Consider the following 22,595-nt stretch of genomic DNA (forward strand, 5'->3'; position numbering starts at 1 on the left):
TACAACACAAATGAATATTTAAAACAAACAAAAAAAATAATAATAATAAATGCGAAAAAACAAAAATTGAAAAAATAAAATTCTCGCACTGGTTTGTCATCTTCCTCTAACGTTTTTTTTTTTTTTTTTTTTCTTGACTGACATTTGCGTCGAACCCTTTTCACTATAGCATGCAATACAAATTTCTTTTAAGAGATTACATATCCATGAAGAAAGCAACCGTGGAATTTCCACAGGGTCTAAATAGTCTTTATATCAATAGAATTCGTTAAAGTACTATTCATGTTAGTAGCGCTAATATAACGATCGTCGAATTTAATAAGGATAATTCCCCTGGTACCATTCCGACATTTTGTTATTTTATGGATTATTGCCTGAAACTCTTTTGTTCCTACTGCATCAGTTGCCATGCAGTGAGTTGTGCAATCATTCGTGCAAGCAGTTGCTTACAGCTTAACACCCTGCATCATTATCTGCACTAATGTTAATTTATAGAATGTTGTTTCGCATTAAGGCGTTTAGCATTTTGCCAAAATAATTTATTAAAAAGCAGCAAATATATTGTTGCGTTACGAATATTGATATTCTCTCGAGAACACGCTGGTGTTGTTTATATTAGTTGAACTCTCATCTATATTGTGGAACGATAAAATTGTCGCCCTAAAGAAAACAACACCACAGCTTTATTTTAAAACTTTTCTTGAAAAGATGAGTTCAGGTTCCGGGTCCAGAACTGGGAGCATACTTATTTCTACCAACGCTGGTGGGAGCTCGGCAAATACTCGGCGGCTGGCGAGGAAGTCATGTTGGTGATGTTCTCGACATATGACCAAACAAAGTACTTCAGCAAGTTCGGGTCGGAGGAGGAGGAGGTGCCAGTGAGAGAAGGACACAAAGTTGTAGCACTCCTTCTGAAGCCAAGCCTGGGTCTCTTTGAACTTCTGGGCTGGTGGCGATTCTTGCTGCCACATCCAAAGTCTGCCAGCGGCCACTTGATTGCACCAGGGGATCACAACACTCTTCAGCACATGCAGGTTTTTTTTTTTTTTCTTTTTTTCAATTTTCACCCCAAACAAGGCACAGTGCCACTTTGAAGCAGGGGGCTACTATCAGGGACTTAATTAGCAGGGTAATTTGAAGGGAGATGAGTAGAAATGATGTTTGTTCACATTACACTTGAACTTCTGCATATCAGTACAGTTGGGAAAACAGAATTCCGGAAGGGAGTTCCAAAGACCCGCAGTTCTGGGGAAGAAACTATTGGAGTAAAAGGCTTTTTTGCACCTAGGGATCTTTACTGTAAAGGGATGAGACTTAGTAGCTTGTCGGGTTTGTCGGGGGTAGTTACGTCAGGGAGATACAAGTGTTTGCAGTTCATCAGAGCATTCACCATTAAAGTATTTGTAGAACAGGCAGAGGGATGCAACATCTCGTCGATGGAACAGAGGCTGAAGCCTAGATGACAGTTCAGGACCTATCAGGTTGGCGACTCTCTTTTGAACCCTGTCCAGGAGCGAGAGATAAGCAGCAGATGCACCAGCCCAGATGTGACAACAGTACTCCATACATGGACGGATGGTGGCCTTATAGAGGTACAGGATACTGTCAGGCATAAGTAGTTTTCTAGCACAGTAGAGGGAGCCAACCTTCCTTGCAGCAGCCTTGGCAATGCTCTCAATGTATCTATTCCAGTTCATATTCCCTGTAAACGTTAGGCCGAGGAGTTTAAAAGAAGTACTTTCAGGCAATGTGTTCTTGGCCATTGCTATTGGTGGTAGAGAAGGTTTCTTGTAGTTATTGAAGAAAACAAGTTTAGTCTTAGGAATAATAGAGGTCCAAGGATAGACCCCTGAGGTACTCCCGCATTTATGTCATATTGTTTAGATGTACGACCGTCGAGGACAACTTGGATTTTTCTCTTACTTGAGAAGGATTTAATTACATTATGAATTCTTCCAGTGATTCCATATGATCTAATTTTCCTTAGAAGACCATCGTGCCATACCCTGTCAAAAGGTATACTGTGGTGTTGACTTACAAGCCCTCAATCGTTGAACCGTCCGGATTTGTATTTTTAGGGTGCTGGCAATGGTCCTGTTGTCATAATTTGGATCAGTAGAGAGCATGAGTTGTACAGTGGCACATCTTCAATCTTGCTTGTTTAACGTTTATATTTTGCTGTCTTGATTGTGCAAAAATATTATATATATATATGTATATATATATATGTATGTCGATGACTACAAATATATTTTAAGCTCCCCTCTTTGAGTAGAGCACTGTTGTAAAGAATCTCACCCACTACTTAATTGGCTAAAAAATGCAAAGCTCGCTGTTTGTTTGTTCATAAACAGGCGGTTTGAGCACTGTAAAAGTGATGGACGGAATATACATTCGGCAAGGTTATTTGCAGGCATCACTTCCGTGGAGGAGTGGTAAAACTGCCGACTGTGAACATGACGGTTCTAGGTTCAATACTTGGCTTGGGGGAGGTGCTGGTCTAGTGGCACTGATGAGTTGTGATACAACAAAACAGGACTGTATGTCGATGACTACAAATATATACATATATATATATATATATATATATATATATATATATATATATATATATATATATATAGACAAATATTATTGAATAGCACAGAGTTATTCTGTTTTACAATTTTCCTTTTTATCTTCTCCAATTTCCGAATAGTCCTTTTTGTGTTCTTCTCGAAATTGTATAAGTTGGATCCATAATCGCGAAGATTGACTCTCCACCTCTCTGATTCTAGCTCCATATCACAACATTTGAAGGGACATGGCTGCTATCATTCGGAATTTCGAAGAATTATGGTAGAAAATACAAGAGTATTGCAGAGTGAGAGAAATGTAAATAGGCTAAGAATACTCGAAGCATTGTACATTAAACAAAGAAGCCTCAGATAAATAATATTAATTATGAGTGCAGCCGAAACGTTTTGAAATGTTTGGGATAAATTTTTGAATGTGTGTGTGTGTGTGTGTGTGTGTGTGTGTGTGTGTGTGTGTGTGTGTGTGTGTGTGTGTGTGTGTGTGTAAATATATTTAATATATAAAAAAAAGTCCGCCCACCAAACTTGTAACAAGCTACCACGTGACTATGAAAAAAAATGTATATATATGTAATTTAAAAAAAAAACAATTTCTACATTTATTTCTACAATATGCCTGAGGATGATAGAAGCATTTCTGTCGAAAGCGCTCGCGATTACGGATCCAACTTATACAATTTCGAGAAGAACACAAAAAGGACTATTCAGAGATTGGAGAAGATAAAAAGGAAAATTGTAAAACAGAATAACTCCGTGCTATTCAATAATATTTGTCTAAATGAGAATATGCTGCCTTAATATATATATATATATATATATATATATATATATATATATATATATATATATATATATATATATATAATATTCCGAATTTTACTGGGTTTATATAATTGAAAATTCGATAATCGTTCATATACCAATAAGTTTTAATCCAAATAGAGATTACTTCAACTGTAAGCTACAAAATTATCATATTTCATAATTAAGCATTCATATATTGTTTTAATAAAAACCAAGACATCAAGGAATGGGTTGATAGCAACAAATAGTGTATTTCATCGTTAGTTACAATTGTTTCAAGACTATTCGGACAAATTCAAACATGTCATTTGAAAATTTTCACAAGAACAGCCTTTCATCAGACGTATTGAATAAAAAACACTTTAACAATGAACAATATGGAATCCATTTCCCTTATAAGGAAAAACATTAGAAAATATTTTACCTACATCTCATCTTATATATACACTGCGTATCAAATCATTAACGAGGTTAGATTTTTTTAAATATTTAAGGAACGAGTGAATAAAAATCCATGAAACATTGAGAAAGTGCTTACAATACTATTCAGCTACTCCAGTTCGAAAATAAAAGTATTTAAAGCAGTATTAGCGAAATTATTGCAGAAGATAGGAATATCTGTTGATTTCAGTGTGTCAAGTTATTAACGAGATTGAGAAAAAAAAACACAATATACCCATAACTTGTTTATTGAAATAATTTTCAAACATTAAATGAACTAGGAAAAATGCTTAGAACACAATAACTACATAGCAATTTCTACGTTGACATGATTAGTAGGGCATATGCGATCCTTTTTTATGAATGACTTGTAAAAGACGTTGGTTCACAGAATTAGTCAAATTTGTGATTTCGTCAACAGTTGTTCCTTGCGATACCTTGGAGAGCATCCCACAACTCACCTTTGCTCTTAAATTGGCCTCCGCTTGCATAGAGGCGTCGCTTCATGATACTCCAAAGGTTCTCAATTGGGTTCAAATCTGGTGAATTCGCAGGCTACTCTATCTTCCGTAGCCTAGAGAACCCCAGTTGTTGCAAATACTCTTTGCTTTTGTTTGCTGCATGCGAGGGAGCATTATCCTACATAAAAACAATGGTTCTTCTGTACGTCAACCTTTGCTTCTTCAGCCATGGTTCAAAGTGCTTCTTTCAGAAAAGCTATATAAGCATTTGACGTCATTTTTATGCCTTCTGGGACTCTCCATGGGCCAACTAAAGTACTTCCAATAATTCCAGCCCAGATCATTATTCAACCACAACCTTGTTGGCGCCTTAAACGCTGATGATGATGTCGTCCATCTAGAACCCATCCCTTGCTCCAGCCATTTGGGCCATCAAGAGTGACACGCACTTCATCCGTGAACAAAACTTTGGAAAAATCCGTTTTCATGTTGTCTTCCCATTTCAATCGGTTTTGTATGTGATGTTGCTTTAATGGAGGCTTTGTCACGGCTTAACAAACTTTGCCACTTCTTTCAGGAGATGGCATTGAGTACTTTTTGAGACATTCTTCAATCCGGCTTGGTCAAAGACTTCTCAACTTGTCTGCCCAGGGTTCTTAACAACTTCATGTTTAATTTGGAGTAGAGAACGGCATGAAACAACTCTAGATTTACCTTTATAAGCTCCCCTACGTACCTTTGTATGGTCCTTGACGAAGTTTTTCAGTTTGATTTTACCTTCCTATCATTTTCGATATTTTAAGGGTAGTTTTACCTTTTGCTAGCTGTTCTGTAATAGTACTCTTTTCAGAACTTCTCAAACCACCGTTACGACCCATTTTATTGATGAAACAAACTGCCTTGTTAATAATTTGACACACCTCAAATACCATGGATTCAGCAATGACGATGGCAAATTGTTTACATTGCGCGGAACAGCCACTCAGCATTGCAAATGTTTCTGAAGCTTTTGATACGAAACTACCGGTAAGTTTCTGAAACTGGTAAAAAAATGTTATCTCATTAATAATTTTACATGCAGTGTATATGATCTGTTCATATCTATCACATTTTCTTCTAATCTGTCTTTCAGGTCCTCAATACAGAATCGCGTCGGCATTTTGGCAAATGGTATGGCAAGAACAAGTCCGCTGTATTGTTATGGCTACGGGGCTTTTTGAACATGCAACGGTAAGTAGTTCTTCAGATCCTTACCATTACAACCGTTCTTTTCTTTGCGTGTTTATGGGGGAGTGATTCCTTCTCTCTTTCGAAACAATGGACATCGCCTGTAAGTGCCCTTACACAATGAAGCGTTCATAGTAAAGCAAGGTTTTTACCATTGACAACCACAACTCTTCTAACCTGATATGACTGCGGGTAAAAATCCAGGGCAAGTAACTCCAATGCTGGGCTAAGCGGAGATATCAAGATTCGAATGCTAATCATTTTATATGAGAAGGAAATATTTTATCACTTAGCCACTTGCTGGCATAAATAGTGGTGGTGATGGTGGGGGGGGGGTCATGATGACAATGATTACAACGATGATGATGAGGAGGAGGCAGAGAAGAAGAGGTGACGATGATGATGGCAGCGGCGGTGGTGGTGGTGTTGGTAACAATGATGATGATGATGATGATAGGGAGGGGGAGGAGGAGGAGAAAAAGGAGAAGGAGAAGGAGGAGGAGAAGGGGAGAGTGACGATGATGATGGTGATGCTGGTGCTGCTGATAATGACAGCGACAATGATGATAATGATGATGAAGATGATGACAAGGAGGAGGAGGAGAGAGTAACGATAATGATGATGATGATGATGAGGATGATGATGATGATGAGGAGGAGGAGGAGGAGGAGGAGGAGGAGGAGGATGGTGGTGATGGTGGTGGTGATTCGCTACATCTTCATAGATGATTGCCATGTGATGAGGTTTCTCTTCTGTCCTTCCTTCCATGCAGCTGCATATATGCATCAACTATAACACAGGCTGCATACAAACATCGCCGCAGCATTTATGCGATGCTTCTTTGAGGTCTGTAAATAATAAAAACCGCCGCAGAATTAGGATGGTTGCAACTTTAACTGTTTTTTCCCTCTCTGCACACCGCGACTCTCCCAATGCCATAGGACATTTTTTTTACTCTTTTTCACTCAAAGCAAGGCATATTATCCATTGGATATGAGGGGTTACTAATTAGGATCAAATATACAGTAGACTATGTGGGGAGTTGAGCAGCGAGATGTCTGTTTTAATTACATTTAAATTTCTGCACAATAGTATAGCCAGGGAAGCAAGAAAGAGAGGGAATTCCAAAGTCCAAAAAAAAGAAACTATTAGAGTAGAAGGCTTTCCGGCATTTAGGAATCTCCAAAGTGAAGGGGTGGGATTTTGCTGTTTGTCAGGTTAGTCAGGAGTATTTACGTTGAGGAGGCACAAGTGCTACGAGTTCTTCAGAGCATATTCCATTAAAGTACATATAAAATAAGCACAAGAATACAACATTGTGGCGTTGGGACAGGGTTTGGTGCTTAACTGATATTAAGGACCTATTAGATTGGAGACTTTTTTAGACCCTGTCTAAAAGAGAAATGGGTTTCTAGAGGATGAGGAGACCATCTACACTGATTTTTATATCAAAAGAATCTTCGCTTTAAATGGAGAGTTATCCAAGAATAACAAGCTTTGGCAGCACAAAACAAACTGGATTTCAAGTACCAGAAACCCGTCTTTATATATTTCACTAGCGCGGGTAATAAAAAAAAGAAAATTGTTACAGCGGAGGTGGGGGGAAGAAAAATTGTGGCAATGGGGCGGGGGGGGGGCGTTAATAAAAACGGAACTGAGGTGCCATCATTCAGAAGCAAAACCAAAAGCAAAATTTTGTATTGGCCGCAAACTCGCATAACTGAACGCTCTTATCGATGTGTGCACAGTTGCGCATATGCTATGATATCGCAAATTTAGCTATTTAAAAAGAAAGAATGGTATCAACGATTCATGCATGCACTTTTGCAAATCGCACAGAGAGGCAGGTTTTTATCTGACCCCGCTTCAAAGAAAACGATATTATAAGCAAAATAATTTACGATTTTTTCCAATTTTTCAATCGCTTCTTCTAACGATGCCACATTGGTGTGTGTACGATGCAAATGAGAAAAGTTTTTGGTGGACATACGAACACACACACATACAAACACTCAAACGTTTGAGATTTATAAAATAGATGCCCATGATTACGGCATTCACCTTGAGTCGACTCTTTCCAATAAGTTCATCACATCCCGAACACTAGCTGACCGGGCACGACGATGCAAGGTTGCTTCCATTATGAGTGCAAGCCATTCGCGGTTCAAGAGACAGACCCTGAAAAGATGAAGGCCCAGAATCATACATGCTTCGTTGTACTGAGCTAAGTTTTAAGTTGGCCACCGTAACGTTTGTGCCAGTCTGATAGCAGTGCTGGAACAATGAATTCATGGATGAAGTCTCCTGAGTATCGTTGAAGACGATGGCTGAACCAATGAAGGCATCTAGCAAAGAGAGATATTTCAGGAAGCAGATCTTGGAACGAATGCGAATTGTACTGTTGGAAATAAACTGTTGCCAGTGAACAGAGAGAATGTGGCGTTGGCAGTGATGGTCGAATAGTTTGCGTGGGTCGCTTGTCTGCACAAGCCAAGTTACGCAACCATAAAGGAGAATAGTGCGGATGAGGGCCTCGTAGATTTTGACTTTGGTGTTTAGCCTTCCATGTAGAAGATGAGGACAAGCTGTCATTGAAAAATATACTTAAGAGCCTCTAACAACTATGTTCAAATTCTGGTCTTATATTAATGGAACTCTTTGTAATAGACAGAAGAATGGGTGAAAAGACGAACCGTGTATATAGACTTACATCGATACTCAGTGCGTGTTAGATTTTTGCATTGTTAGCATTTCTATCAAATATTCTAATTTAATATAATGATAAGAATTTTCGCTAATGGGCGTAGAAACAAACGACATTGTTGCATTTGAACACGTTACATTTTAACACGTTACATTTTCATACATTACATTTTAACGCGTTACATTTTAATACGTTACATTTTAACACCTTACATTTTAACATGTTACATTTTAACACAGACCCAACGTTGTGTATGAAAGTCTCACAAAGAAACAAAGGAAAGAAATTCAGCACAATTTTGTTATGTTTATTTTTCAGTTGAAAGAAAAAATATTTATTACCGGTGGTCATATATGGTAGGCTTTTCCCCTTGGAATTAATTAACAGTTTGTTAGCCTGCAGCTATAACCAGTTGTTTTTTTTTTGTTTTGTTTTTTTTACAAGGAGGTCACCAGTTATCAAGGCCTGGAAACCACTCAGGGATAAGGGTTATTGCATGTACAGTAAGTTGTACGTTAGTGTTGAGATTTCATAAAGCGTCTACTTAAGGGGGCGGCCCATCAGGAACTTGTTTACGTTGGACTTGAAGGCATCCAAGTTGTAATCAGGTGGGAAACAGACAGACGGAACAGAGTTCCACTGGCGTGCTGTTCTAAGAAAGCAGCAGTGTTCATGGAATCTACGCTTTGATTTAGGCACAGATAGAGAGTGGGGAAAATTTTTCACAGTGGCTTCAGCTACACGGGTGTTTTTCATAAAAGATTGGCCAGGGGGACCAGAGATTGGAGCTCAGACGAGCACTTGCCATGGAAATAACGGTAAAACAAAGACAGGCTCGCAACGTCTCTTCTGTGGCAGAGAGGTTGCAGGGAAGAGAAAAGGGCATCCCCCACTAAGCCACAAAGTCTATTTTGTACTCTGTCAAGGCAGGATAGGCTGTTTTTAGCAGCTCCTGCCCAGATATGGCAGCAGTATTCCATCCTTGGACGTACTTGGCTTTTATATGGATAGAGAATTGCATCAGTAGTGAGATATCTTCTGGAGCGGTAGAAGGAACCCACCATCTTTCCAGCGACCCTAGCAACAGACTTGATGTACGTATTCCATTTCATATCAGGAGTAAAGGTCAAGCCCAGAAGCTTATCAAAACATTGATCTTCACCTAGGCGAGAGCCATCCATTACAATTGATGCCAGATGGCGATCAGAGCGTTGATGGTGTAAAGATAGGAGCTTGGTTTTGGATGCATTAAAGATAACCAGCCACATCTTCCCCCACTGAACTACACGCTCGAGATCAGAGGAGAGAGAATCAGAGAGAACTTTGTCATTTACAGCCTTTGATGTGTTGCCGTAGATGGTCGTGTCATCAGCATAGATGTCAACGAATGATTTAAGTATGTGTTTAGGGAGATCATTGATGTAGATCAGGAAGAGAGTTGGGCCCAGGATTGACCCCTGAGGGACCTGCAGGCCTCTGATTTTTGTGCATCGACCACTACTCTTATGAGCCTATTAGAGAGAAATGATTTAATGATTGAGAAAACATTTCCAGTTATACTGTAGCTGGAAATCTTGTGAAGTAGACCCTTATGCCATACCTTGTCGAAGACCTTTGATATGTCAAGAGCAATTGCCCTAGAAAGGTAGCCTTTGTCAAGAGATTCGCTAATCCTATGAGATATAACCATTAGCATATCTGCAGTAGATCTTGCAGAACGGAAACCATATTGCGTGTCACTAAGGAGGTTATTTCTGCTGAGGTGGTTGACTATTTCTCTATTTAGTATGGATTCCAGCAACTTACTCATAACACACAGGAGACTTATAGGTCTGTACTGAGAGGGAGAAGACTTATCACCTGAATTCTTAAACACAGGGCATACTGATGAGGTTTTCCAGGTTGTTGGAAAGCACTTCTCCTTAAGGCAACGCTTAAACAGCTTCGTGAGTATGGGAGCAAGTTCAGGTTGAAGCTTTTTTAACACTATAATTGGGATGCCGTCAGGGCCAGTTGCTTTACTGGAATCAAGGTTCTTGATTAGCTTGGCGACCTTATGCACAGATATTTGTATATTACCTGGCGTGTTTTGTGTTGTAGGAGGAAATATGGGGAGTTGATGGCCTTCGTCACATAGGATAGAATTAGCTGCAAAGTTCTTTGCAAATAGTTTGGCCTTGTCTGATGCTGACAAGATGACCTCTGGTCCATTGATAATGGGATAGAACGCACACTTCTGTTCAGGATCCTATTTGTTATTTGCCAAAACTGGTGGGAACCAAGTTGCTGATCAGCTACTTTGGATTTAACAGACTGGGCATATAGCTCTCTTGCATTTTTTATTACTCTTTTACAGTGGTTGCTGGCGTTCCTGAAAGCAGCTTTAGTCTCAGTGCATCTATTACGTTGGTAGTTATGGAAAAAGTGATTTCTGTGCACAATGGCAACAGCACATTCTGGGGAAAACCATGGCTGGCTGTTAGGTTTTTGTTGGAATTTTTTAGATGGTATGAATCGGTCTATGCCTACAATTAACCATTCGGTTAGGTCTGATACTATAGAGGACACATCCTTTTTAAACATGGAGTGCAGCAGTAGATCAGATATGAATGTACGGAAGCTATCCCAATCAGCCATGGAGTATCGGTATACAGTAGGGTTGAGGGGTACGTCTGGGGACTTATTACATTTCAATTTTATATTAACTGATACAACGGAGTGGTCGGAGGATCCTAGAGGAGAAAGAACAGTGCATGAACATAGCTCAGGGGAGGTTGAAAGAAAAAGGTCTAGAAGGCTTGCAAACTGACCGGTAGTATCTGGTACTCGGGTGAGCTTAGGCAATGGCAGTCATGACAGAACCTCCCCTCATCATCTGTCTTATTTGAGTGGGTCAGCCATTCCACGTTATGGACATTGAAGTCACCACAAATGTGAATGTTAGCCGGGGGATGTGCAGACAGGATGTGGTCTATTTTCTCAGATATACTCTTAAAGATAGTAACTCCACTGTTGTGGAGGCGATAGAGGGTAAATACAAATGCAGTGGTGTAAGCTAGTGCAACCCGGAAGCACATATAAGGTAAATTAGGGTCTTCTCTGGAGATATCCTTGCCACACGGGAAGCCATTTTTAATGTAGGCACATATTCCATGCCCATGGCGATCTTGGGGGTCAGATTTCGATGTTAAGTTAGAGTATCTGTTAATTATGAACTCATCTAGGGAAGTGGTTGGCCCTGTTCTAATTTCGCTTAGAAAGAATATGTCCGGTTTCATCTCCTGTAATTGGGTTTCAACCTCTGGAAGGTTGGAACGTAGACCCCTGATGTTGGAGAAGGAGACATGGTAGTATGGCCACATAATTAAAAAAAGAAAACTCTGCTGTGTTGTCATGTGCTTAAAAGTCTCTCCCTCCACCACCTGTTTTTTGTTCTGCTGCTTTTTTTCCTTCCTTTTCCTCCGATCCCACTGTGACGTCACCCTCGTGTCACGGTTTGGTCATTTGTAACATGTTAGTGGCTTTGTTACAAAATCAGGGTTCAATATATGAAAGATTTTTAAAAATTGTACTAAATGCCCACTTGCTAAACACTCAGCATTATAAGGTGAGGAGGATCAATGGTAAGTGGAGGAATCTTTGGAAAACAATGTCAGCCTCCCTTACATTTTGGTGTAGTAGTTACTAATGAAAAGGAAATCTTAAAGATATCTTAACTGTAGTTTCTGAACGTATATACCGTTCATTGGATAAAACAGGGGAGGGTAGAGCAGTGGCCCTTGATATATCTAAGGCTTTTGACAGGGTATGGCACGATGGTCTTCTAAGGAAAATTAGATCATATGGAATCACTGGAAGAATTCATAATGTAATTAAATCCTTCTTAAGTAATAGAAAAATCAAAGTTGTCCTCGACGGTCGTACATCCAAACAATATGACATAAATGCGGGAGTACCTCAGAGGTCTATACTTGGACCTCTATTATTCCTGAAATTCATAAACGACCTCCCTGATAAAATTGTTTCGGAGATGGGTATATTTGCCGATGACACCACTCTCTATAACAGATATGAGGGGAAAACAAATGAACACATATCCAAGGAAATGGCAGAAACACTAGAGGATGACCTCCAATCCGTAGTGGAATGGGGACAAAAATGGTTGGTCACATTCAATGCTGCTAAGACTAAGCTTGTTTCCTTCAATAACTACAAGAAACCTTCTCTACCACCAATAGCAATGGCCAAGAACACATTGCCTGAAAGTACTTCTTTTAAACTCCTCGGCCTAACGTTTACAGGGAATATGAACTGGAATAGATACATTGAGAGCATTGCCAAGGAAGGTTGGCTCCCTCTACCGTGCTAGAAAACTACTTACGCCTGCCAGTATCCTATACCTCTATAAGGCAACAATTCGCCCATGTATGGAGTACTGTTGTCACATCTGGGCTGGTGCATCTGCTGCTTATCTCTCGCTCCTGGACAGGGTTCAAAAAGAGTCGCTAACCTGATAGGTCCTGAACTGTCATCTAGGCTTCAGCCTCTGTCCCATCGACGAGATGTTGCATCCCTCTGCCTGTTCTACAAATACTTTAATGGTGAATGCTCTGACGAACTGCAAACACTTGTACCTCCCCGACGTAACTACCCCCGACAAACCCGACAAGCTACTAAGTCTCATCCCTTTACAGTAGAGATCCCTAGGTGCAAAAAAGCCTTTTACTCCAATAGTTTCTTCCCCAGAACTGCAGGTCTTTGGAACTCCCTTCCGGGATTCTGCTTTCCCAACTGCAATGATATGCAGAAGTTCAAGTGTAATGTTAACAAACATCTTTCTACTCATCTCCCTTCATAGTGACCCCACTAATTAAGTCCCTGATAGTAGCCCCCTGCTTCAAAGTTGCTCTGTGCCTTGTTTGGGGTGAAAATTGAATAAACAAAAAAAAAAAAAAAAAAGACCTTCGGGACGCCTTCAACTATAGTCGATCACTTTACTTTTTTATCAAGGGTTTCCAACCTTCTTTTCGCTTGAACTTTATTTTGAGAAATACTGAACAACCGAAAGCATGATAACGAGTTGTTATTATACTATGCTCAGTGGCCAAAAGAAATACAGAATGGCTGAAAGTAATGCTGGTGTAAGCAGAGATACCATGATTCCAAGGCTAAGGCAACAAAACGAGCACTGAACGATTGCACCACATTCTAACGTATATAGACACGTGTAGTATCTGTTCTAATAGTACATTTATCTTTTCTGTCCTTGGTTAGTAAATCAGAAATTCTTATAGACTGGGGTAGTTTTCATTTTTGTCCTGATCCAGAGTGACCCTTTTTTAGAGAACTGGATTTCGTTCACATTAAGAATTGTTTTTTTCTTTGTTTGGTTGTTTTTTTTTTGTTTTGTTTTTTTTTTTGTTTTTTTTTTTTTTGTTTGTTTTTTTGTTTTGTTTTTTGCGTTGCCCGGTAGTGCATTTGCCTGCAATGTGTTTTTGGATTCTTTTTATAAACTATGCCGTTTTTTATCGTACTTTTTACAAGATATTATTGTTTTTGTTCAAATCGAAAGTAAGGATTATGTCCCTTTTTTTTTTTTTTTTTTTTTTTTTTTGAATGAGGGCTATTTGAAACCAATTCAGAATCAGATGAAGTATTTTCTGGAAGGAATTAAATCGAATTGCATTTTATTCGTATTAACATCGTGTTGAAACGATCTACAAGAAGAAAACTTACAAACCAGAATCTAATATGGATTTTGTGGGTAGTAAGCTATTGATAAAAAAGAAATGATAAGATTGACTTTGCTTTATGCATTGGGCATACAGCGACTCATAGACATCAAAGAACTTGCGATATTTAAAAAAAAATTTAGATTCTATGTCAGAAGTTCCTGAAATTAAAATTGAATTTCTACACTAATAGTGTCTTGTCCTTTGCCAGACAATGTAATAGATGATCAGTGAATGTTATATTAATTTCGTATCATTCGTGTTTTACTATTTTCAACAAATCTAATTTATTTGATTTCTTTTTGTTTTATTTCTTGTAGCAACAGTGTGATAAATACTGGGAAGATATTGTAAACGACTATGGCCAAGTAAAACATGGCAAAATTACAATCCGTACGATAAATACGATATCTATCGCACACCTGACAATACGAACACTTCAAATATGTAAGGTAAGTATCACGCTTCAATAAATAGAAATCATCTTTTATATAGATGACGCGTTCGGTGGGAGAACGACGTAAACGGCATTTGATACTTTTCACAAAAAAAAGGTTAAATGTTTGAAGTATAACGATACTTTTTTGAGCCTTTAAATGGGGTTTAATAATCGTGTAATGGAAGCAATGCATTAACTATTTAAATACAAATACATTCTTACAATATCATTTAAACATAAAGTACAAACGTAACCAGATATAGTTATAAGCCATATAGAGGTCATCGCAGTGAATAAAGTAGAAAAGAAAAACACTTTATAGTGAAGATATTTATATATCTATGCTAAATTAAATTACATGAATATACAAAATTAAATTTTTTTTTAATGAACAACAATGATGTTAGTGTTCGTAGATTTGCAAGTCTGGAAAAATCAAAACAAATAAAACATAATTAGGTAAAGAATTTAAAGAAAATCTATGGTCTTAAGTATCCACATTTCAACAGACAAATATCAAATATTCAAATACTTATTTTTCACATAAATAATTTGAATTCAGCAATGATTTGGGGGTTTTTTTTTATTTCATACTTTACGTGCTTTGCAATAAAATTCTCAAAATTTCAACTTTTTATGCTTACGTCAAATAAACGCCATCAAATTTATATGCATCAAAAATATGCACCAAAAGTATGATGGCATATCTTGATTATTTAGTTGCACCAAATGAGTAGAATCAGTGGGAGTCGTGAGAGGTGGTGAGTGCATGGAAGTTGATGCAAGTTGATCTCTCTCATTTGTTAGCCAGCCACTTTCTTTTGATTTCAATTTGAACTTGTTTATATAGCATTTTTGGACTCTCATGCATTTTCTACATTTTCCACACTCATCCCAGATTTTCGCCTATGCACTACACACTCAACACACTCAATGTAATAGATATTGATATATATATATGCTAAATTAAATTAAATAAATATGCAAATCGTTGATTTGTAAGTCTGGAAAAATCAAAACAACTAGAACATAATTAGGTAAAAGATTTAAAGAAAATCTATGGTCTTACGTATTCACATTTCAACAGACGTATATCAAATATTCAAACACTTATTTTCACGTAAATATTTTGAATTCAGCAATGATTTTTTGTGATTAGATTCTCCTTTATATTTTACACGTTTTCCGACAAAAATCTAAAAATTTCAACTTTTGGCGCATGCGTCGTTCTTCCACCGAACGCGTTATGTACTAGCAGGGAGACCCGATGTTGCCCGAGTTTGAATAAGGATTAACGAATTAACACTTTACATTAATTATACTATCATCGAAGTCGATGAAATCGCCCGTTTTTCAATCAAATCGATTGATTGTTTGCTTTTGTCATGGACTTAGCACGGTGCACTGAGGAAAAAACTTCACATGTCTCCCCGCAGTAACTTAGTCCACAATACATTGAAGTCTACATTGCACTGAAGAGAACCTATTGTTGATTTTATGAAATTATTTTATATAATCACTTGAATTAAATTTTAAGATATAAAAGTCAAGTATCATGGTTCAATTGTGTTCCAAATGGAAACATTAATGTCGAATGTGGCCCTGCCATATCAAAGAACATACAGTTGATTATATATGTCAGGCTTTCTGCTTTTGTGGTGATAAAAATTGCCAAATTCACTTGTGATGTTTTGACCCAACTCCTCCAATCGGATTTTTTCGATAATCAATTCAAAATACTTATCAAAGACATTCTAATAAAATAAATTTAATTTAGACAAAGATTAATTCACTTACACCATAAAAATATTGCCTATAAAAATTAGAATTTATAATCAGTCAATACATAACAAAACAAAGATACACTCATTTCATTTCAATTACACATCCACATTTGAATTATAACGTTTATTTTTATTTCAAAAAGAACATAAATTGCATATCTTGTTAAATATCTAAACGGCTATATGACGTTAAAAAGTCACACTCACTCCACAACGCTATATACTTTTGAAATGTCAATGCCTTTTTTCTGAAAAAAAAAAAGAAAAACAAAGGCACTCTTTTCATAAGTATATTTCCAAATATTGAATCGATATTTCATTTTCTCCAATTTAATCACCTCGGGGAAGTCTTGAAATAAAGATAAAACGTTGATGAACACGTAACTTGGTTTGTTTCTTTTTCATCTCTCCTATGTCGTCGGAATATCATTTTCTCATTATATATATATATATATATATATATATATATATATATATATATATATATATATATATATATATATATATATTACATAGATAAATGCGAGCATGAAAAGTAATATGGTTAAGATTAAACATGGAAAAATAAAAGGACTTGTTAAAACTGGAAAGGAAAAAGACAAGATATTCTAGTAAAAAATATAATAAGTTTATAACTTAAAATATTGCAGCATTAAGAATTTTTTTAAAATTCAATTTAGCATTATACAATCAATTCTTAATTAATACTGCAATATTTTAAGTTATAAATTTATTATATTTTTTACTAGAATATTTTGTCTTTATCTTTTCCTGTTTTACAACTAGTCCTTTTACTTTTCCATGTTTAAATCTTAACCATATTACTTTTCATGCTCGCATGTTTCTATGTAATCCATGATTTTTCCAAGCTTTGCTTTGAGATAATATTTCCTCTCTGTTTCACCTGTTACCTGTGAATCATTAGCGATAGTACAGCTGAGTAACAGATCGGGACAGCGGTGAATTATTAAAGACAGTTTTTTATATCTTGTTACGTCATCATCTCCGGCATTCCCAGCTGATTTGAGGTAGCGTAACAGATTTGGTTGCTATGGTAACCAATAGTCAATCAGAAAAAAAAAACGTCGCTACGTTCCTTACATATTCTGAGAATTTTTGAACACAGTAATTTTATTATAACTTTTGTTTTGCTGAAAAAAAATTGAATTTTTTTTTTTTTCAAAATATAGCTGAGAAGGTTACCTATAAACTGTAAAAATCGTTGGAAATTTAATCGCAATATGAACGAGCGGTGAAGCTTTAAAGCAGTTCCAAATGAGTAACACTAACACTTAACCATATATTCAAACACTACCGTGTTTGAATATATATATAATGCAAATGTGAAAGTTTTCTTTTTCTTTTCATAGCGGACTGTTCGGCCTATTTATTGTCCATTTAGATTCTAAATTCAACCCACGAATCTTTTTTACATAAAATCATATTCTGGAGTTAGTGTTACGTTACCATCGTTATTCATCATTAGTCAAATAAAAAAAACGTTGACTTTTTATTGTTTTCTTTTTTTCATTCCTTCACTAAAATCAGGATGGCAATCGTGTTTTTTTATTGTTTCTTTTTTAATGTCTTCACGAAACAAAAAAAAAAAAACAGAATGGCAATCCTGTTTTTTTTTGTTTTGTTTTTCTTTTTGTTTTATTTTTGTTTTGTTTTTTCTTTTTTTTACTTTCTTCACACAAAAAATCCGGATGGCAATCGTGTTTTTTTTAATGTTTCTTTTTTAATCTGTTCACAAAAAAAAAATAGAAATGCAATTTTTTATTGTTTCTTTTTTAATCTATTAAAAAAACAGAATGGCAATCCTGTTTTGCTTTTGTTTTGTTTTTCTTTTTGTTTTGTTTTTGTTTTTTGTTTGTTTTTTTTTTTTTTTGTTTTTTTTTAATTTCTTCACACAAAAAATCCGGATGGCAATTCTGTTTTTTTTTTATTGTTTCTTTTTTAATTTTTTCACAAAAAAAAAATAGGAATGCAATTTTTATTGTTTCTTTTTTAATCTATTAAAAAAAACAGAATGGCAATCCTGTTTTATTATTTTGTTTTTCTTTTTGTTTTTTTTTTTGCTTTGTTTTTTTTTTGTTTGTTTATTTTTTTTTTAATTTCTTCACACAAAAAATCCGGATGGCAATCCTGTTTTTTTTTATAGTTTCTTTTTTAATCTGTTCACAAAAAAAAAAAAAAAAAAAAAAAAAACAGGAATGCAATTTTTTATTGTTTCTTTTTTAATCTTTTTTTTAATTTTTTTTTTTAAAACAGGATGGCAATCCTGGTTGTCGCATAATCGAACATTTTGAGATGTCCAGTTGGGAAATGGATGACACGATCGACGCAGGTGTGATTCTCGATTCTCGGCGACGTATCTTAAAGTATATGGATTCTTCATCGGGACCTTTGCTGGTGCACTGCAGGTTTGTAAAAACGAAATAGTTTTCGGTTTGTTTCTTCCATAAGAATAAATCAACAAATTACTATATTGTGATTTTGACAATATTTTTTTTTCATTTTTTTTTTAATAAATATCATTATTTATTAAAAACAATTTCACACTCGTCTGGTTTTACTAACCGTTAAATCTTAAATTATTATCGAGTCTTTCAAACAGTGAATTCCTTTTTATTACACATGCGTTCGACAGACGCCAAAAAACTGTAATCGGATATGAAAACATCATTTTGACTTAACTCCAAACATTTCAAGTTATGCCAGGGATTACCACCACCACCATGGCATATGGCATATAAGAGGAAGAAAAAGGAAAAGAAGAAAAACAAAAACAAAAATAAAAGAACAAACTGTCCAATTTCATGGAGATTAATATTTTATTATTCGAAAATTTGAAAAAAAAAATTCATTTTTAATAAAAAATATTTATTAAAAACAATTTCACACTCGTCTGGTCTTTTTAACTGTTAAATCCATATTTTGATATATTTTTTTATTTTGACATTTTTATCTTACGAATATTTTGATTATGAGTCTTTAATTATATTTTTTTATAATGTTTGGGTTTTTATATTATTTTGATTGAAACAATATTTTGATTTTAGCAATATTTTGTATTTTGACAATACTTTTATTTTGACAATATTTTGATTTTGACAATCTTTCGATTCTTATATTATATTGATTCTGACAATATTTCGATTTTGACAATACTTTTATTTTGACAATATTTTTATTTTTACAATATTTGTATTTTGACAATATTTGTATTTTGACAATATTTTTATTTTGACAATATTTGTCTTTTGACAATATTTTTATTTTGACAATATTTGTATTTTGACAATATTTTTATTTTGACAATATTTGTATTTTGACAATATTTGTATTTTGACAATATGTATTTTGACAATATTTTTATTTTGACAATATTTTGATTTTGACAATATTTTGATTTTGACAAACTTTCGATTCTTACATTTTATTGATTTTGACAATATTTCGATTTTGGCAATATTTTAATATGCAATACTATCATATTAAAAATACTTTATCTCCATCATGCTTCAAATGCTTTTTCTTGATCATGGTTTAAATACAGATAAAGTATTTGAAATATGATAGGATGAAAATTTGAATCATGGGATAGATCAAGTATTTGAAGTCTGAAAGGGATCAAGGATTTGAAGTCAGGTAGAGATTAAAAAATGAATCATACTACAGATCACGTATTTGAATCATGGCAGAGATCAAGAATCATGATAGAAATTAAATTTTTACCGTGATTCAAGTTCTTGATCACTGCTACGCTTCAAATACTTGATCTATAGCATGATTCAAATTTTTAATCTCTACCATATTTCAAATTCTTGATCTCTTCCAGGATTCAAATATTTCATCTCTATCATGATTCAATTGTTTGATCATATTATGCTTTTTTTAACTACTTTACTTCAATCATGCTTTAAATATTTAATTTCTAGCATAGTTCAAATGTTTAATTCATACCATGATTCAAGTTCTTGATCTCTAAAATGATTTGAATGTTTAGTTCTTACTATGCTTCAAATAATTGGTCTGTAACATGATTCAAATCTTTAATCTCTTCCATACTTTAAATTCTTGATATTTTCTAGGTTTCAAATATTTTATCTTTATCAGGATTCAATTGTTTGATCCCTATTATGCTTTAAATACTTGATCTATCTCGTGATTCAACTCCTTGATTTCTACTATAATTCAATTTTGATCCATACTTCAAATACTTGATTTTTATCACGATCCAAATGTTTTATTTAAATGCTTGATGCTTATTTTGTTTTATTTTCTTGAATTTTATATTTTTCATTGACGTAATCATTTTTAGGTACTTGAGTTAAACTTTAGCATATTTTTCTTTCTGTTGCTGACAGAAGTGGTGGGGCACGAACCGCTATCTTTATAGCAGTGGATTACTGCCTCAAACAACTCGAAGTGGAGGACTACGTCGACGTTTTTGGTGCTATTCTGCACATGCACACCTCGCGAAAACACATGATCCGGACTCCAGTAAGTTTTGCCACGAAATCACCGTTCTTGTCGTTTGCGCACTTGTTCAAAAATTTGCTTCCACTCATCCCAAGTTTTTGACAAAAACTTGTGCAGAGAAAAGCAATATCAGAAACAAATGACAAAGTCGATCTATACAAAAGAATTAATATTTATTGACAACTCAACACAATGAAATATAAAAAGTTCGAAGAATATGAAAGTTCAGAGAAACCCAAGAATGTCTTTGTGAAAGAGGAGTTGTGCTGTTGTATAAGGAAAATTTAAGCACATGTGTTTATTTCGGCTGGTACCATGTACCTTTACATGCATACAAATTGAATAGTGTTGGGGGTGGGGGACAAGTCTACAGATTCTGACGATGGACTACTCTTGATGTCATTTCCTGTAAACAGGTTCTGCTATCCTGTCTGCACCCAAGACTCAGAGAGAGAGAGAGAATCGTAACATTACTTGTCTTTCAGTTGAGCTGAGTTCCCACTTAACTAACATAATTTGTCTGTATTTCTGTTAATATATTATTCATTTCTCTCTCCCACAGAAGAGACGTTGCGAGCCTATCCTTGTTTTATCGTTATTTCCATGGCAGGTGCTCGTCTGAACTCCAACCTCTGGTCCCCCCTCGCCAATCTTTCATGAAAAACATCCGTCTAGCTGAATCCACTGTGAAAAATTTCCCCCACTCTTTATCTGTGCCTAAATCAAAATGTGCATTCCATGAACAAAGCTTCTTTCTTAGAACTGCACGCCTGTGGAACTCTGTTCCGTCTGCCTGCTTCCCACCTGATTACAACTTGGATGTCTTCAAGTCCAACGTTAACAAATTCCTAATGAACCGCCCCCTTAAGTAAACACTTCATCAAATCTCCACACTAACGTTATGTACTTGCAATAACCCTTATCCCTGAGTGGCTTTCGGGCCTTGATAAGTGGTGACCACTGTGTAAAAAAAAAAAGAAAAAAAAATTCACATTTTTTGAGTATTTTCCTTATTTCTTTCAACATTTACACCATAACAAATAGGCATAAAGGTGTGTGTGTGTGTGTGTGTGTGTGTGTGTGTGTGTGTGTGTGTGTGTGTGTGTTATGGTGTGTCCATCTTACGGATAATAATGAACTCTACCACTTACTATTGTTATATATTCGTATATAACGTGTGTATATGTAAATACTTATGTTCTTCTGTAATCGTCTCTAGTGTGCTGAATGTATGTATACGTGTCAATACGTGTGATCGTCTAGTGTGTATAATGTTCATTGTGTGCGTGTGATTGTTTACACATATATATTACACAAACAGATACAGTTCCCACGGGACATATAACAGTTTACAAACAGTTCTTTACGGGACGAACATACATCTTTGTCTGCTTGGCATCAGACAAAAGAAGAACATACCTTTTTGTAGTCACAACACATTGACGCAAACCATTTTATCGTCCCAAAAAATGTGACAACCAAATTATATTTCACACATTTAACATTTATTCATGGTTGCGACTTCTTTTGCTAATGGAGTACGAGTTGTTTCCTTTTTGGTGATTACATCCTGCTATCTTCCAAGCAAAGGTTTACATGACTGTTGACTCCAACTCTCAAACTCGAACTGACCCTAACTAGTCTCTCTCTCTCTCTCTCCCTCTCTCTCTCTCTCTCTCTCTCTCTCTCTCACACACACACACACACACGCACGCACACTGAATGGTCATACTGACCAGCCATGGCATTCTTCACGAATCGTCGCCATTGACTCCATTCTGAGCACATAAGCCATGCTAATCTCTGCAATGTCCTTCATGTTGTCTGAGATTTTTGTTTTTGGACTTCCACATCCTCTTTTGCGACGAGTTGTACCAAAGAGCAGATCTTTTGTTAGGTCATCTCTTCTGGCCTTTTACTATTAGTATCCTTTTTTAA

The 22,595-nt window shown here is 35.7% G+C and overlaps 1 protein-coding gene across 2 annotated transcripts in view; it reads left to right on the forward strand.

The window, feature by feature from the left end:
- The window catches only part of LOC145261279 (receptor-type tyrosine-protein phosphatase epsilon-like), a 536,465-nt gene that overhangs the window by 454,902 nt on the left and 58,968 nt on the right, over window positions 1–22,595 (forward strand). Inside the window, exons 10-13 of one of the 2 annotated variants that reach the window (XM_080119758.1) lie at window positions 5,415–5,512; window positions 14,267–14,398; window positions 18,444–18,595; window positions 20,543–20,678. In XM_080119758.1, coding sequence (XP_079975884.1) covers window positions 5,415–5,512; window positions 14,267–14,398; window positions 18,444–18,595; window positions 20,543–20,678 — 518 coding nt within the window. The remainder of the gene's footprint in view (window positions 1–5,414; window positions 5,513–14,266; window positions 14,399–18,443; window positions 18,596–20,542; window positions 20,679–22,595) is intronic. The other variant, XM_080119759.1, reaches the window with a different exon arrangement.

This window comes from Euprymna scolopes, chromosome 37 (genome assembly GCF_053919585.1).
Source record: "Euprymna scolopes isolate OS-2025 chromosome 37, ASM5391958v1, whole genome shotgun sequence".
NCBI classification, from domain to species: domain Eukaryota; kingdom Metazoa; phylum Mollusca; class Cephalopoda; order Sepiida; family Sepiolidae; genus Euprymna; species Euprymna scolopes.